The sequence below is a fragment of the Oncorhynchus kisutch genome, linkage group LG11, assembly GCF_002021735.2.
Source record: "Oncorhynchus kisutch isolate 150728-3 linkage group LG11, Okis_V2, whole genome shotgun sequence".
NCBI lineage: Eukaryota > Metazoa > Chordata > Actinopteri > Salmoniformes > Salmonidae > Oncorhynchus > Oncorhynchus kisutch.
Window position 1 is genome coordinate 80,829,310 of NC_034184.2, and position 17,921 is coordinate 80,847,230.

The following is a 17,921-nucleotide window of genomic DNA, read 5'->3' on the forward strand; positions in this document are numbered from 1 at the left end:
CTGTATGGAGGAGTGGGCCAAAATCCCTGCTGCAGTGTGTGCAAACCTGGTCAAGAACTACAGGAAACGTTTGATCTCTGTAATTGCAAACAACGTTTTCTGTACCAAATATTAAGTTCTGCTTTTCTGATGTATCAAATACTTATGTCATGCAATAAAATGCAAATTAATTACTTAAAAATCATACAATGTGATTTTACTTGTTCTCCCCACTGTATATATATATATATATATATAAATATATATATATATATATATATATATATATATATATATATATATATAGAGAGAGAGAGAGGAGGAAGCATGGTAAACTCCCATATCTACTGGGTGAAATACCACAGTGTGACATCACAGCAGCAAGATTTGTGACCTGTTGCCACAAGAAAAGGGCAACCAGTGAAGAACCAACACCATTGTAAATACAACCCATATTTATGCTTATTTTTTTCCCTTGTGTTCTTTAACCATTTGTACATTGTTACAACACTGTATGTATATGTATAATATGACATTTCTGTATGTGTAATGTTTACTGTTATCTACCTCACTTGCTTTGGCAATGTTAACACATGTTTCCCATGCCAATAAAGCCCCTTGAATTGAATTGAATTAAGAGAGAGAGAGAGAGAGAGATATATATATATATATATATATATATATATATATATATATAGAGAGAGAGAGAGAGAGAGATATATATATATATATATAGAGAGAGAGAGAGAGAGAGAAGGAAGGAAGGAAGTGCAACCCTGGTGCCTCTCATCTCATCAATGCAGCTTCCGTTGTGCCTCAGAGGGCCAAGATGGCTGTACAAAAGGACCACTGGTATGACAGGGCACTCCTCATCCTTCTCTCTAGTCTCACAGGTATGATTGTTTTAACATTGAATGTTGATCAGGGAAATATACGTAGTTTTTTTTTAAAGGGGTGGATCAGCTTAATTTCGCGGAAAGATTGTTGTTTCCATCAGTATAATTGTCTGCATCATTTCCAATCCCCCATATCTTTTTTTTGGTAAATATATATACATAAATATACCACACATACCTCTACAGATTTACATACTGTTTTTAGAATATACCTGTATTATTCCCCCCAAACCCGACCACCCTTCCCCCAACTGGAGTAAACTAATGAACAATAACACTCAGGCTTCTACCTTCAGTTTATACATCTTATACATACTGTACACATTTTACATTCACAGTCTATTTTACAGTAGTTATATTGTGTTTGTTTTTAATCCTTCCTCTATTTCTGATGTCCGTCCAGTTTGTTTTCTATTTGCAACTGTGCTATTTCACAACATTTCTGAACCTACCTACATTTAGCTCCTTTCTTTGTACTTTTACATAATGGATTGTAAAGAAGAGGACTTGAAAGTGGTTGGTTTAGGTAGAAGTTTATGTTATGCTATTTGTTGTCTTACATTTGGAAAGATGTAAGTTTACTGCTGTTAATTAAAAGTCTCTTAACATGCAGTGTTATTACTGACATGTTCACCCAGTTGTGGTTTAGTGTTCACTAAACCAACCAGCTCAATTCGGGTTTTATGTAGCAACATTTGAAATTGTGATTTTTAAATTGGATAAAAGTAGAGACCCAGAGCTAGAACATTGTGTATCATACACTACAGTTGAGGAACAATGGGAAATGGCTTTGAATGTTGATAAACGTGGAACCCCACTTTTGAGAAAATGAGTTGCTTGAAGATTGCTTACCATGAGATATTTGATTTACAACTTTAAACACGGTTTCTCTCTGAAACAGCGTTTATTATCATTGAACGTTTCCATAACAACCAGTCTGTATTCAGACATTCTCTCTTTGTTCAACAGTTAATTAGAACAAGGTTTTCCAAACCCGGTCCTGGGGCCCCCCTTTGGTGCACATTTAGCTTCTACCCTGCACTGCACAGCTGATTCAAATCATCAAAGCTTGATGATGAGTTAGTTGTTTTAATCAGCTGTGTTGTGCAACAACCAAAACGTGTACCGAGAGGAGCCCCAAGACCGGGGACACACACACACACACACACACCTTGAATTACAAGACTATTTGGAACACCAACTATCTCATCTTATTTCTTTAACGGTGAATTAGAAGACTCACACAGCTCAGACACAGACTATTAATGAGTTAGTCTTTAGATGGGTTGTGGGTAACATTCCCGTTTTATTCTGACAGGACAGGATGAATACTGCGAGAACGACACACTTCTTCTGTCCGCATCGCTACCTCTCTAGGGGATTGTTGTTTATGATTGAAGACCAACCTGTTTGATCTTCAGCTATGGTCATCGCTGTTGATTTGTGTGTGGGCTCATATTTCCCTAATTAGTGATACCCAGGGGAGAGACTCAAAAGAGGGAATTGAAGGTGATGACTGTTTGATCTTCCATCGGAGCATCTGACTCAGAACTCCGTGATGAGGGCTCTTCCTGTGTTCTTTTCATTCTGTTTTTTGTTGTTGTTGCATATTCTCCATGTCATAATTCCAGTGGTTGACTATGTACTGAGTGCTTAAACTCCATATTCATTCCGTTACAGAGTTAAAACTAAGCCGGAGATGATTTTAGGTCACAAAATTACGTTTATCGGGGAGTTACTCACATTCCTGAAGAACTGACCAGGTAAATTGTAATAAATATAACACTGTGTACATGTATAAAAATATGACCTCCGACCTGTCCAGTTTCTGTGCAGCAGACAGATGGTGTAACCACGGTGAAGCTAGAGGAGGGGATGGTTCTAGAGTGTGTGTGTCCGTGGGAAGGGAGCCTCACCATGGTCTCCTGGACCAAACTGATCCGATTCGATAAGGTCCCCATAGCCGTGTACCACCCTGAGTACGAGCTGTCCATTTCCCAGTCCTACCAGACCAGGATCCAGTTCCTGAAGACCACACCCATGGACGGCAGTATCACCATCACTAACGTCACCCAGGACGACACTGGGGTTTACCACTGCTCTGTTCAAACCTTCCCCAGGGGATCCTGGGCCAGAGATATATTGGTGGAGGAGGATGATGCAGGTAACTGTACACGACTTGTCTATTTTCATTTCGAATATGTTGTTTTCACTTGAAATAATCGAATGCAGTTTGTGACTAGCTTGTACCAAATGCTTTGACTGATAATGGTGGTTGTTTTCTTAACTCTCCGTATGTCATTATTATTACAACTTATTACAACTTAACCATATCGTTTCTCCGTATTCTCTCTAACTTTGTTAAGTCTGTTCACAGATGAAGATCAAGAAGAAATGGACCTGCACACCAGAGAACCAGAACCTAGCCCAGGTGAGAGGTCAGAGTTTAAACATGACCAGGTCAATTAGACGTATGAGGTTGTACTTAGTTACTAATACAGGGAAAACATGTATTTAGTTGTGCAGTGACATTGTGACCTTGAAATCCTGGGCAGAAAAGTCTTATTTTCCCGTGACAATGATGATCTAAACTAAGATGGTACACACAGTGAGAGGCTAACGTCACACAGGATGTGGTGCGAGCTATTGGTTTGCAAAACGGAAGTATTTATATTCTATATTCTCTACATGCGTGGTGGTGTGTGGGAGAGAGGGGATATGGTTGGACACTTATTTTGTGCAATGATCACCTAACGTTTTTGGAGTTCTTGTAACCCACCAAATCGACAAAAAACAATGTTTCTACCCAGCCTACCCTCTTTAAGTCACACCTCAAAAGGAATTAACTGTGACCGACTCACCATTTTGGAAACAGGTTTAGATACAAGTATCTAATGTGCTCCTTTCTCCCTCTGTTCTCTCTTTTCTCCGTCCGTTCTCAGTTGATTTCAGCCTGTCTGCGTATCTGATTTACATTTATGTTGGTGGAGGAGTAGCAGGCCTGTTAATCCTGCTCTCTGTCATTCTAATAATGGTCGTTTGGCAGAGGTAAGAGTTGACTTACTCTTTCTTAATGCAGGGACAATATACAGCTAGATTTACTTTAGTTTGGTTTAGGTAAACTACAAAAAAATATTCAGTGAACTCACATTGATGAAAGCATGAGTTGAGGAAAGTACCTTTCTTCACATTGCCCTTTAACAGTCAAGCTTTATTATGATATGTGATCTGTACGTGATAAATATAAAAGTTATATATATTCTTACAAGTAAAACACCTCTCCCAGACGATACATTAGTCATCCCAGTTAAAGGTAAACACCTCTCCCAGACTATGCATTAGTCATCCCAGTTAAAGGTAAACACCTCTCCCAGACTATGCATTAGTCATCCCAGTTAAAGGTAAACACCTCTCCCAGACTATGCATTAGTCATCCCAGTTAAAGGTAAACACCTCTCCCAGACAATGCATTAGTCATCCCAGTTAAAGGTAAACACCTCTCCCAGACTATGCATTAGTCATCCCAGTTAAAGGTAAACACCTCTCCCAGACTATGCATTAGTCATCCCAGTTAAAGGTAAACACCTCTCCCAGACTATGCATTAGTCATCCCAGTTAAAGGTAAACACCTCTCCCAGACTATGCATTAGTCATCCCAGTTAAAGGTAAACACCTCTCCCAGACTATGCATTAGTCATCCCAGTTAAAGGTAAACACCTCTCCCAGACTATGCATTAGTCATCCCAGTTAAAGGTAAACACCTCTCCCAGACTATGCATTAGTCATCCCAGTTAAAGGTAAACACCTCTCCCAGACTATGCATTAGTCATCCCAGTTAAAGGTAAATATCTCTCCCAGACGATACATTAGTCATCCCAGTTAAAGGTAAATACCTCTCCCAGACTATGCATTAGTCATCCCAGTTAAAGGTAAATACCTCTCCCAGACTATGCATTAGTCATCCCAGTTAAAGGTAAATACCTCTCCCAGACTATGCATTAGTCATCCCAGTTAAAGGTAAATACCTTTCCCAGACTATGCATTAGTCATCCCAGTTAAAGGTAAATACCTCTCCCAGACTATGCATTAGTCATCCCAGTTAAGGGTAAATACCTCTCCCAGACTATGCATTAGTCATCCCAGTTAAAGGTAAATACCTCTCCCAGACTATGCATTAGTCATCCCAGTTAAAGGTAAATACCTCTCCCAGACTATGCATTAGTCATCCCAGTTAAAGGTAAATACCTCTCCCAGACTATGCATTAGTCATCCCAGTTAAAGGTAAATACCTCTCCCAGACTATGCATTAGTCATCCCAGTTAAAGGTAAATACCTCTCCCAGACTATGCATTAGTCATCCCAGTTAAAGGTAAATACCTCTCCCAGACTATGCATTAGTCATCCCAGTTAAAGGTAAATACCTCTCCCAGACTATGCATTAGTCATCCCAGTTAAAGGTAAATACCTCTCCCAGACTATGCATTAGTCATCCCAGTTAAAGGTAAATATCTCTCCCAGACGATAGTCATCCCAGTTAAAGGTAAATACCTCTCCCAGACTATGCATTAGTCATCCCAGTTAAAGGTAAACACCTCTCCCAGACTATGCATTAGTCATCCCAGTTAAAGGTAAACACCTCTCCCAGACTATGCATTAGTCATCCCAGTTAAAGGTAAACACCTCTCCCAGACGATACATTAGTCATCCCAGTTAAAGGTAAATACCTCTCCCAGACTATACATTAGTCAGCCCAGTTAAAGGTAAACACCTCTCCCAGACTATGCATTAGTCATCCCAGTTAAAGGTAAATATCTCTCCCAGACGATAGTCATCCCAGTTAAAGGTAAACACCTCTCCCAGACGATACATTAGTCATCCCAGTTAAAGGTAAATACCTCTCCCAGACTATACATTAGTCATCCCAGTTAAAGGTAAACACCTCTCCCAGACTATGCATTAGTCATCCCAGTTAAAGGTAAACACCTCTCCCAGACTATACATTAGTCATCCCAGTTAAAGGTAAATACCTCTCCCAGACGATACATTAGTCATCCCAGCTAAAGGTAATCACCTCTCCCAGACTATGCATTAGTCATCCCAGTTAAAGGTAAATACCTCTCCCAGACTATGCATTAGTCATCCCAGTTAAAGGTAAACACCTCTCCCAGACTATGCATTAGTCATCCCAGTTAAAGGTAAATATCTCTCCCAGACGATAGTCATCCCAGTTAAAGGTAAACACCTCTCCCAGACGATACATTAGTCATCCCAGTTAAAGGTAAAAACCTCTCCCAGACTATGCATTAGTCATCCCAGTTAAAGGTAAACACCTCTCCCAGACTATACATTAGTCATCCCAGTTAAAGGTAAATACCTCTCCCAGACGATACATTAGTCATCCCAGCTAAAGGTAATCACCTCTCCCAGACTATGCATTAGTCATCCCAGTTAAAGGTAAATACCTCTCCCAGACTATGCATTAGTCATCCCAGTTAAAGGTAAATACCTCTCCCAGACGATACATTAGTCATCCCAGTTAAAGGTAAACACCTCTCCCAGACTATGCATTAGTCATCCCAGTTAAAGGTAAATACCTCTCCCAGACTATGCATTAGTCATCCCAGTTAAAGGTAAACACCTCTCCCAGACGATACATTAGTCATCCCAGTTAAAGGTAAATACCTCTCCCAGACTATACATTAGTCATCCCAGTTAAAGGTAAATACCTCTCCCAGACTATGCATTAGTCATCCCAGTTAAAGGTAAACACCTCTCCCAGACTATGCATTAGTCATCCCAGTTAAAGGTAAACACCTCTCCCAGACTATGCATTAGTCATCCCAGTTAAAGGTAAACACCTCTCCCAGACTATGCATTAGTCATCCCAGTTAAAGGTAAATACCTCTCCCAGACTATGCATTAGTCATCCCAGTTAAAGGTAAACACCTCTCCCAGAGTATGCATTAGTCATCCCAGTTAAAGGTAAATACCTCTCCCAGACTATACATTAGTCATCCCAGTTAAAGGTAAATACCTCTCCCAGACTATGCATTAGTCATCCCAGTTAAAGGTAAACACCTCTCCCAGACTATGCATTAGTCATCCCAGTTAAAGGTAAACACCTCTCCCAGACTATGCATTAGTCATCCCAGTTAAAGGTAAATACCTCTCCCAGACTATGCATTAGTCATCACAGTTAAAGGTAAATACCTCTCCCAGACTATGCATTAGTCATCCCAGTTAAAGGTAAACACCTCTCCCAGACTATGCATTAGTCATCCCAGTTAAAGGTAAATATCTCTCCCAGACGATAGTCATCCCAGTTAAAGGTAAATACCTCTCCCAGACTATACATTAGTCATCCCAGTTAAAGGTAAACACCTCTCCCAGACTATGCATTAGTCATCCCAGTTAAAGGTAAACACCTCTCCCAGACTATACATTAGTCATCCCAGTTAAAGGTAAATACCTCTCCCAGACGATACATTAGTCATCCCAGCTAAAGGTAATCACCTCTCCCAGACTATGCATTAGTCATCCCAGTTAAAGGTAAATACCTCTCCCAGACTATACATTAGTCATCCCAGTTAAAGGTAAACACCTCTCCCAGACTATGCATTAGTCATCCCAGTTAAAGGTAAATACCTCTCCCAGACTATGCATTAGTCATCCCAGTTAAAGGTAAATACTCTCCCAGACTATACATTAGTCATCCCAGTTAAAGGTAAACACCTCTCCCAGACTATGCATTAGTCATCCCAGTTAAAGGTAAACACCTCTCCCAGACTATACATTAGTCATCCCAGTTAAAGGTAAATACCTCTCCCAGACGATACATTAGTCATCCCAGCTAAAGGTAATCACCTCTCCCAGACTATGCATTAGTCATCCCAGTTAAAGGTAAATACCTCTCCCAGACTATGCATTAGTCATCCCAGTTAAAGGTAAATACCTCTCCCAGACGATACATTAGTCATCCCAGTTAAAGGTAAACACCTCTCCCAGACTATGCATTAGTCATCCCAGTTAAAGGTAAATACCTCTCCCAGACTATGCATTAGTCATCCCAGTTAAAGGTAAACACCTCTCCCAGACGATACATTAGTCATCCCAGTTAAAGGTAAATACCTCTCCCAGACTATACATTAGTCATCCCAGTTAAAGGTAAATACCTCTCCCAGACTATGCATTAGTCATCCCAGTTAAAGGTAAACACCTCTCCCAGACTATGCATTAGTCATCCCAGTTAAAGGTAAACACCTCTCCCAGACTATGCATTAGTCATCCCAGTTAAAGGTAAACACCTCTCCCAGACTATGCATTAGTCATCCCAGTTAAAGGTAAATACCTCTCCCAGACTATGCATTAGTCATCCCAGTTAAAGGTAAACACCTCTCCCAGAGTATGCATTAGTCATCCCAGTTAAAGGTAAATACCTCTCCCAGACAATACATTAGTCATCCCAGTTAAAGATAAATACCTCTCCCAGACTATGCATTAGTCATCCCAGTTAAAGGTAAACACCTCTCCCAGACTATGCATTAGTCATCCCAGTTAAAGGTAAACACCTCTCCCAGACTATGCATTAGTCATCCCAGTTAAAGGTAAATACCTCTCCCAGACTATGCATTAGTCATCCCAGTTAAAGGTAAATACCTCTCCCAGACTATGCATTAGTCATCCCAGTTAAAGGTAAATACCTCTCCCAGACTATGCATTAGTCATCCCAGTTAAAGGTAAATACCTCTCCCAGACTATGCATTAGTCATCCCAGTTAAAGGTAAATACCTCTCCCAGACGATAGTCATCCCAGTTAAAGGTAAATACCTCTCCCAGACGATACATTAGTCATCCCAGTTAAAGGTAAATACCTCTCCCAGACTATGCATTAGTCATCCCAGTTAAAGGTAAATATCTCTCCCAGACGATAGTCATCCCAGTTAAAGGTAAATATCTCTCCCAGACTATGCATTAGTCATCCCAGTTAAAGGTAAATATCTCTCCCAGACGATAGTCATCCCAGTTAAAGGTAAATACCTCTCCCAGACGATACATTAGTCATCCCAGTTAAAGGTAAATACCTCTCCCAGACTATGCATTAGTCATCCCAGTTAAAGGTAAATACCTCTCCCAGACTATGCATTAGTCATCCCAGTTAAAGGTAAATACCTCTCCCAGACTATGCATTAGTCATCCCAGTTAAAGGTAAACACCTCTCCCAGACTATGCATTAGTCATCCCAGTTAAAGGTAAATACCTCTCCCAGACTATGCATTAGTCATCCCAGTTAAAGGTATAAAGGTAAATACCTCTCCCAGACTATGCATTAGTCATCCCAGTTAAAGGTATAAAGGTAAATACCTCTCCCAGACAATGCATTAGTCATCCCAGTTAAAGGTAAATACCTCTCCCAGACTATGCATTAGTCATCCCAGTTAAAGGTATAAAGGTAAATACCTCTCCCAGACTATGCATTAGTCATCCCAGTTAAAGGTAAATATCTCTCCCAGACTATGCATTAGTCATCCCAGTTAAAGGTATAAAGGTAAATATCTCTCCCAGACTATGCATTAGTCATCCCAGTTAAAGGTATAAAGGTAAATATCTCTCCCAGACTATGCATTAGTCATCCCAGTTAAAGGTATAAAGGTAAATACCTCTCCCAGACGAAACATTAGTCATCCCAGTTAAAGGTAAACACCTCTCCCAGACTATGCATTAGTCATCCCAGTTAAAGGTATAAAGGTAAATATCTCTCCCAGACGAAACATTAGTCATCCCAGTTAAAGGTAAACACCTCTCCCAGACTATGCATTAGTCATCCCAGTTAAAGGTATAAAGGTAAATATCTCTCCCAGACGAAACATTAGTCATCCCAGTTAAAGGTAAACACCTCTCCCAGACGATACATTAGTCATCCCAGTTAAAGGTAAACATCTCTCCCAGACGATACATTAGTCATCCCAGTTAAAGGTAAACACCTCTCCCAGACGATACATTAGTCATCCCAGTTAAAGGTAAACACCTCTCCCAGACGATACATTAGTCATCCCAGTTAAAGGTAAACACCTCTCCCAGACGATACATTAGTCATCCCAGTTAAAGGTAAACACCTCTCCCAGACGATACATTAGTCATCCCAGTTAAAGGTAAACACCTCTCCCAGACGATACATTAGTCATCCCAGTTAAAGGTATAAAGGTAAATATCTCTCCCAGACGATACATTAGTCATCCCAGTTAAAGGTAAACACCTCTCCCAGACGATACATTAGTCATCCCAGTTAAAGGTAAATATCTCTCCCAGACGATAGTCATCCCAGTTAAAGGTAAATATCTCTCCCAGACGATACATTAGTCATCCCAGTTAAAGGTAAACACCTCTCCCAGACGATACATTAGTCATCCCAGTTAAAGGTAAACACCTCTCCCAGACGATACATTAGTCATCCCCGTTAAAGGTAAATACCTCTCCCAGACGATACATTAGTCATCCCAGTTAAAGGTATAAAGGTAAATACCTCTCCCAGACTATACATTAGTCATCCCAGTTAAAGGTAAACACCTCTCCCAGACTATACATTAGTCATCCCAGTTAAAGGTAAATACCTCTCCCAGACTATACATTAGTCATCCCAGTTAAAGGTAAATATCTCTCCCAGACGATACATTAGTCATCCCAGTTAAAGGTAAACACCTCTCCCAGACGATACATTAGTCATCCCAGTTAAAGGTAAATATCTCTCCCAGACGATACATTAGTCATTCCAGTTAAAGGTAAATACCTCTCCCAGACTATGCATTAGTCACCCCAGTTAAAGGTAAACACCTCTCCCAGACTATGCATTAGTCATCCCAGTTAAAGGTAAATACCTCTCCCAGACTATGCATTAGTCATCCCAGTTAAAGCTAAACACCTCTCCTAGACGATACATTAGTCATCCCAGTTAAAGGTAAACACCTCTCCCAGACGATACATTAGTCATCCCAGTTAAAGGTAAACACCTCTCCCAGACGATACATTAGTCATCCCAGTTAAAGGTAAACACCTCTCCCAGACGATACATTAGTCATCCCAGTTAAAGGTAAATACCTCTCCCAGACTATACATTAGTCATCCCAGTTAAAGGTAAATACCTCTCCCAGACTATACATTAGTCATCCCAGTTAAAGGTAAACACCTCTCCCAGACTATGCATTAGTCATCCCAGTTAAAGCTAAACACCTCTCCTAGACGATACATTAGTCATCCCAGTTAAAGGTAAACACCTCTCCCAGACGATACATTAGTCATCCCAGTTAAAGGTAAACACCTCTCCCAGACGATACATTAGTCATCCCAGTTAAAGGTAAACACCTCTCCCAGACGATACATTAGTCATCCCAGTTAAAGGTAAATACCTCTCCCAGACTATACATTAGTCATCCCAGTTAAAGGTAAATACCTCTCCCAGACTATACATTAGTCATCCCAGTTAAAGGTAAACACCTCTCCCAGACTATGCATTAGTCATCCCAGTTAAAGGTAAATACCTCTCCCAGACGATACATTAGTCATCCCAGTTAAAGGTACAAAGGTAAATATCTCTCCCAGACTATGCATTAGTCATCCCAGTTAAAGGTATAAAGGTAAATATCTCTCCCAGACTATGCATTAGTCATCCCAGTTAAAGGTAAACACCTCTCCCAGACGATACATTAGTCATCCCAGTTAAAGGTATAAAGGTAAATATCTCTCCCAGACGATACATTAGTCATCCCAGTTAAAGGTATAAAGGTAAATATCTCTCCCAGACTATGCATTAGTCATCCCAGTTAAAGGTAAACAGGCGACTGGGAGTACTGTAGGTACTCATTTGTTAGAGAATAAACTTTTTGCTGTGAAATTCTATTCCTTCCATCCATCCCTCCCTTCCCCCGCACCATATGTCTAAAACAGTTTTGCTCAGAAAGTGCACTTTCATTTTGCTGTCACAGCGAAAAGGTTAAAGTGTAGGTGTTGTACTTACAATAGAGTGTGGGCTAGGATAATGTGTGTGTGTCTGTCTGTCTATCTGTCTCTCTCTCTGACTATCTGTGTCTTTCTCTCTCTCTCTCTGACTCTCTCTCTTACTCTCTATCTCTCTCTCTCTGACTCTCTCTGTCACTCTCTCTCTTACTCTCTATCTCTCTCTCTCTGACTCTCTTTCTCTCTGTTTCTCTCTGACTCTGTCTCTCTCTCTCTATTTATGTCTCTCTCTCTGACTCTCTCTCTCTCTATGACTCTCTTTCTCTCTGTTTCTCTCTGACTCTGTCTCTCTCTCTGTTTCTGTCTCTCTCTCTGACTCTGTCTTACTCTCTGTCTATGTCTGTCTCTCCAGAAAGAAGAAGAGGAGAGAGGAGTACAGGATCAAATTGCATCCAGCTCAGAGACAGGTAAAAATATAACATTATCTCTCGTAATTTCCTGATCATGTAGATACTGGATATTAACATAATAGAAATAGGTTCATCATAGAGTGTCCTATTCTCACCATGAATCAGTCTGTGGCACATCTCTAATATATATATATATATATAATCTCTAATTTCTAATGTCTTTCTATTCCTGCAATGACAATCAGAACGTGCCTGTGCATGACAGGATGAGGAAGGGGACCAATCAGAGGGGAGATATGCCAGTGTATGCCAACATGCACACCATACGTCCACACACTAAGAGGACGAAATAGGGAGCAGTGCTGTGTTACACAATCCTGTCTGACCTCTGACCTCAGTGCTGTGTTACATAACCCTGTCTGACCTCTGACCTCAGTGCTGTGTTACAGACCCCTGTCTGACCTCTGACCTCAGTGCTGTGTTACAGACCCCTGTCTGACCTCTGACCTCAGTGCTGTGTTACAGACCCCTGTCTGACCTCTGACCTCAGTGCTGTGTTACAGACCCCTGTCTGACCTAGAGATGTATCGTTGAAGGCATCACATGCAGAACTCAGTAACTCCCTAAGCAAACTGTCATTAAAAGCGTCCACCATTAGAAACTATCACATTCTCTATTCAAATCCTCACAATCGTCTCTAACTCAATTGTGTGACAAAGAACAAAGCAATCATGCCGTGTCATCCTCGGGGAATGCTGTATTTCCTGGTTGTTATTATGCAAATAGGCCCTGTGGGTTCTCATGGAATGTTGTCATGGAATTTCTCTGATGTAAAATTCTAATCATCAGATGGAACAGTGTATGTTCATTGCATCTAAGCCATAGATCAAATATGAATTCTCATTCTAACTGTAGAATCTACACTGAGTATACAAAACATTAGGAACACCTGCTCTTTCCATGACATAGACCGACCAGGTGAATCCAGGTGAAAGCTACAATCCCTTATTGACGTCACCTGTTAAATCAACTCAATCAGTGTAGATGAAGGGGAGGAGGCAGGTTAAAGAAGGATGTTTAAGCCTTGAGACAACTGAGACATGGATTGTGCATGTGTTCCATTCAGAGGGTGAACGGACAAGACAAAAATGAAACTGCCTTTGAGCGGGGTCTGATAGTAGGTGCCAAGTACACAGGTTTGTGTCAAGAACTGCAACGTTGCTGTTTTTTCACACTCAACAGTGTCCTGTGTGTATCAAAAATGTTGGGGTGGGGTGGGGGGGATGCAACTCAATAATAGGAAGGTGTTCTTAATGTTTTGTACACTCAGTGTATATGAATGCTGTGATTAGAAATCATTCTGACTGTGTTGGACAAAATATAATTATATTCATAGCTAAGAACATAACGGAGGTCTTGGGAATGAAAGACCTCTCAGCAGGAAGAGGAAGGAACAATGGACAATGTGGGAATTACAGGGTTTTAGTCTTGGTATTAAGCATACAATATACAGTCTGTTTCTCTGTGACTTTAATGACCTCATGTGAACTAAATATAAAACCAACCGGGACATCAGTTGGTATTTTCTAGGAGTGTTTGACCGGGTTTAAATCAAAAGGTGTGTTGTAAACAAACGCATTGCACTTACCTGTTAAAGGTCATTTACGCTCAGCCGACATCCGCAGCGTTTGCCATGATTGCGATCTTCGCGAATGTCTGGAAAATGGACTTCTAAAGCACATTGCAACGCGCTTTTGATTGAATCTCTGCCCTAGTTACTTTATCACTAACCGGCTTATCAGGGAGCCTCTAATGCAACTGCATTTAGCCCTGTTACACGTTGGGTAAATCAACTGAGAAATGGATCGTCATCAGAACAAAGAAGACACTGAAGAAATACAAAAAGAAGACATTTTATACCTTGACAGCATGTACATTCAATTTATTCTCTTACCTCATCAGAAAAAAAACATATTACATACGGTATATACATTGAGTGAGTGAATAAAGTAATCCTACACTCAATTAAAAGTGCTATTAACACATATTACGACAAAGTAAAAAAACAAAACACACAAATGCATATAGTGTGTGATTATTTAGACATTAACATCGAACTAACATTGTGGAGGTAGGAACATTACCAATGTGTCGTGTAGTGCTGGACAGAAAACCTCCTGTGTATTCCTCAACCTCCTGTGTATTCCTCAACCTCCTGTGTATTCCTCAACCTCCTGTGTATTCCTCAACCTCCTGTGTATTCCTCAACCTCCTGTGTATTCCTCAACCTCCTGTGTATTCCTCAACCTCCTGTGTATTCCTCAACTTTATTAAAACATGATGGCCGACATAAACAACAGGAGAAGGAAATGTAACGTGGAAAACAGCAAATGATGAATGTCACAGAACATCCTAGAATTACTTTGTCTTCTTACCATAGTCGTATAAATACTCCAAACGAAATGGAACTGATTCTTCCCTTTACAGTTTAACACAGTTTTAACATCGTAACAAATAGAGAACCTTTCGTAGAAGGGCACATTCTTTGTTAATCCAACCAAAGTTGAGGTTTAAATTGATTCACGTATGTGTTAAGTAGAACTAAACAAACGTGCTAATTGTGTGATCTAAATACATGATATTCATGGTTATTATTTTATACCGTGCCTTGGACGTTTTTGGGATTCCATTTAAACATATCTACCGCTACGAAAATAAATAATCAAACCTCGACAAAATAATTAATAGGATAAACAGTTTTGGACAAATATGCTCATCTGAGTACCTCAATAAACAGATTGTCTTTTCTTGTGAACATTGACTTTGTGTTCTTGGAAACTGTGAATTGGTGGAAACTGTATCATTTCTCAGATAGTGACGAGACTTAAAAAAATTATGTAATACAAATTGACAAGACTATTTTCAGAATGTCTTGCTCCAGATATGTACCGTAATCATCGCTAACAATGACAAACACAAGACCCAGAGACAGAGGCCTGTCTGGTACAGTAGTGTCACACTGCAGTCTGCATGCATCACAAGGCACTTCATTCAGCGGCTGGAGGACGAGGTGCAAGGTCTGGAAAACACCAGTAGTCAGAACAGGTCTGAGGGCTCCACACAGAAGGCATCAAACCGCTTGTTAACAATATATACAGTGGCAAGAAAAAGTATGTGAACCCTGTGGAAATACCTGGATTTCTGCATAAATTGGTCATCACATTTCATCTGATCTTCATCTAAGTCACATCAATTGACAAACACAGTCTGCTTAAACTAATAACACACAAATTATAGTATTTTCCTCTCTATATTGAATACATTATTTAAACATTCACAGTGTAGGTTAGAAAAAGCATGTGAACCCCTAGGCTAATGACTTCTCCAAAAGCTAATTGGAGTCAGGAGTCAGCTAGCCTGGATTCCAATCAATGAGACGAGATTGGAGATGCCCTATAAAAAACACACACAAAATTTGAGTTAGCTATTCACAAGAAGCATTGCCTGATGTGGACCATGCCTCGAACAAAAGAGATCTCAGAAGACCTAAGATTAAGAATTGTTGACTTGCATAAAGCTGGAAAGGGTTACAAAAGTATCTCTAAAAGCCTTGATGTTCATCAGTCCACGGTAAGACTAAGTGTCTATAAATGGAGAAAGTTCAGCACTGTTGCTACTCTCCCTAGGAGTGGCCGTCCTGCAAAGATGACTGCAAGAGCACGGTACAGAATGCTCAATGAAGTTAAGAAGAATCCTAGTGTGTCAGCTAAAGACTTACAGAAATCGCTGGAACATGCTAACATCTCTGTTAACGAGTCTACGATACGTAAAACACTAAACAAGGATGGTGTTCATGGGAGGAAACCACGGAAGCAGCCACTGCTGTTCAAAAAAACATTGCTGCACGTCTGAAGTTTGGAAAAGTGCACCTGGATGTTCCACAGCGCTACTGGAAAAATATTCTGTGGACAGATGAAACTAAAGTTGAGTTGCTTGGAAGGAACAAACAACACTATGTGTGGAGAAAAAAAGGGCATAGCACACCAACATCAAAACCTCATCCCACTGTAAAGTATGGTGGAGGGAACATCATGGTTTGGGGCTGCTTTGCTGCCTCAGGGCCGAGACAGCTTCCTATCGTCTCCGAAAATTTTTATTTGGAAGTTTATCAAGACATTTTACAGGAGAATGCTAGGCTATCTGTCCGCCAATTGAAGCTCAACAGAAGTTGGGTGATGCAACAGAGCAACAACACAAAACACAGAAGTAAATCAACAACAGAATCGCTTCAACAGAAGAAAATTTACCTTCTAGAGTGGCCCAGTCAGTGTCCTGACCTCAACCCGATTGAGATGCTGTGGCATGACCTCAAGAGAGCAGTTCACACCAGACATCCAAAGAATATTGCTGAATTGAAACAGTTTTGTAAAGAGGAATGGTCCAAAATTCCTCCTGACCGTTGTGCAGTTCTGATCCACAACTACAGAAAACATTTGGCTGAGTTTATTGCTGCCAAAGGAGGGTCAAATAGTTGTTAAATCCAAGGGTTCACATACTTTTCCCACCCTGCACTGTGAGTGTTTACACGGTGTGTTCAATAAAGACATTAACATGTATACTTCTTTTGCATATTATTAGTTTAAGAAGAATGTGTATTGTTGTGACCTAGATGAAGATCAGATCAAATTTTATTACTAATTTATGCAGAAATCCAGGTATTTCCAAAGGGTTCACATAGTTTTTTGACACTGTATTTTAAATGTATTTTAACAAGGCAAGTCATTTAAGAAAAAAATATTATTTTACAATAAGTGCCTATTGCCGGTTGTGATTCTGTCTGGATTCGAACCAGGGTGTCTGTAGTGACATCTGAAGCATGGAGATGCAGTGCATTAGACCACTGCGCCACTCAGGAGCCCACAAGGGTCAGAGTTAGAAAGTCTAAGCCTTACAGTCCTGTTTCTCAGACTTTGCTAGTATTTGAATCGTATGTATTTGTTCATGCCTTTTGAAGTTGAGATGATTGTACACATACCGTACGTACAGACCTGTACTCTTGGACAAGCAGACCATTTGGTGGTGCTTGTTGCAGGTGAACAGACTGAAACAGACACAAACATTACAGAAAGGTAGAACAGATCTCCCTAATGAACATAAAATGAAATGATAAAATGATACATCATACATGTTCCCATACATATTTCTACAGGCTTTCTAAAGTGTTGGAATGTCCAGTATTGTTCTGAAGGTACTTGTCATTGGAGAGTCACCTGGCTGCAGTTTGAGCCATAGCCACTGGAGGGGGATAGTGCCTCTTCCTGGTGCTGAGAGGACTGCTCTTCTTCTGTCTTTCCAGAGAGGAAGCTGGGGAAGGTCTGTGCTCGGGTCATCAGGGTCATCGTCAGGCTAGTACCTGGAAACAACAGAAGGCCCGTGGTGAGGAAGAGGACCGTCTCTCTGGCTATACTACATCCCAATGTCCATACTGGTACATACCACAGGAGGTTGGTGGCACCTTAATTGGGGAGGACGGGCTCGTGGTAATGGCTGGAGCGGAATCAGTGGAATGGTATCAGATACATCAAACACATGGTTTCCATGGTTTCTATGTTTTTGATGACATTCTATTGGTTCCTTTCCAGCAATTGCTATGAGCCGTCCTCCCCTCAACAGCCTCCTGTGGTACATA

At 40.6% G+C, this 17,921-nt stretch overlaps 2 protein-coding genes across 3 annotated transcripts in view; one reads left to right on the top strand and one right to left on the bottom strand.

Annotated features, from left to right (window-relative positions):
- Nucleotides 1–734: 734 nt before the first annotated feature.
- On the top strand, nt 735–15,047 carry LOC109879650 (CD226 antigen-like). 2 transcript variants are annotated; one of them, XM_020471811.2, is made up of 6 exons: nt 769–872; nt 2,701–3,039; nt 3,253–3,306; nt 3,818–3,923; nt 12,235–12,289; nt 12,478–15,047. In XM_020471811.2, exons 1-6 carry the CDS (start codon nt 809–811, stop codon nt 12,583–12,585), a joined length of 726 nt encoding a protein of 241 aa, XP_020327400.1. In that variant the 5' UTR covers nt 769–808; the 3' UTR covers nt 12,586–15,047. The 2 variants fall into 2 exon arrangements, with proteins under 2 accessions (XP_020327403.1, XP_020327400.1); XM_020471814.2 differs by lacking the exon at nt 3,818–3,923 and having other exon boundaries at nt 735–872.
- A 1,708-nt stretch (nt 15,048–16,755) lies between these two features.
- Nucleotides 16,756–17,921, bottom strand: part of LOC109885930 (docking protein 6-like) — a 33,874-nt gene continuing 32,708 nt past the window's right edge. Inside the window, exon 4 of the mRNA XM_031836390.1 lies at nt 16,756–17,645. Within this exon, the coding sequence (XP_031692250.1) occupies nt 17,488–17,645 (158 nt within the window). The 3' untranslated portion in view covers nt 16,756–17,487. The remainder of the gene's footprint in view (nt 17,646–17,921) is intronic.

What these genes read in the sequence shown, in the direction of transcription:
- LOC109879650 (XM_020471811.2), top strand. Translation starts at nt 809, where the DNA reads ATGGCTGTACAAAAGGACCACTGGTATGACAGGGCACTCCTCATCCTT. An exon ending in CCTTCTCTCTAGTCTCACAG is followed by an intron (nt 873 to 2,700) that starts GTATGATTGTTT and finishes CGACCTGTCCAG; the next exon opens with TTTCTGTGCAGCAGACAGAT. An exon ending in ATAATGGTCGTTTGGCAGAG is followed by an intron (nt 3,924 to 12,234) that starts GTAAGAGTTGAC and finishes CTGTCTCTCCAG; the next exon opens with AAAGAAGAAGAGGAGAGAGG.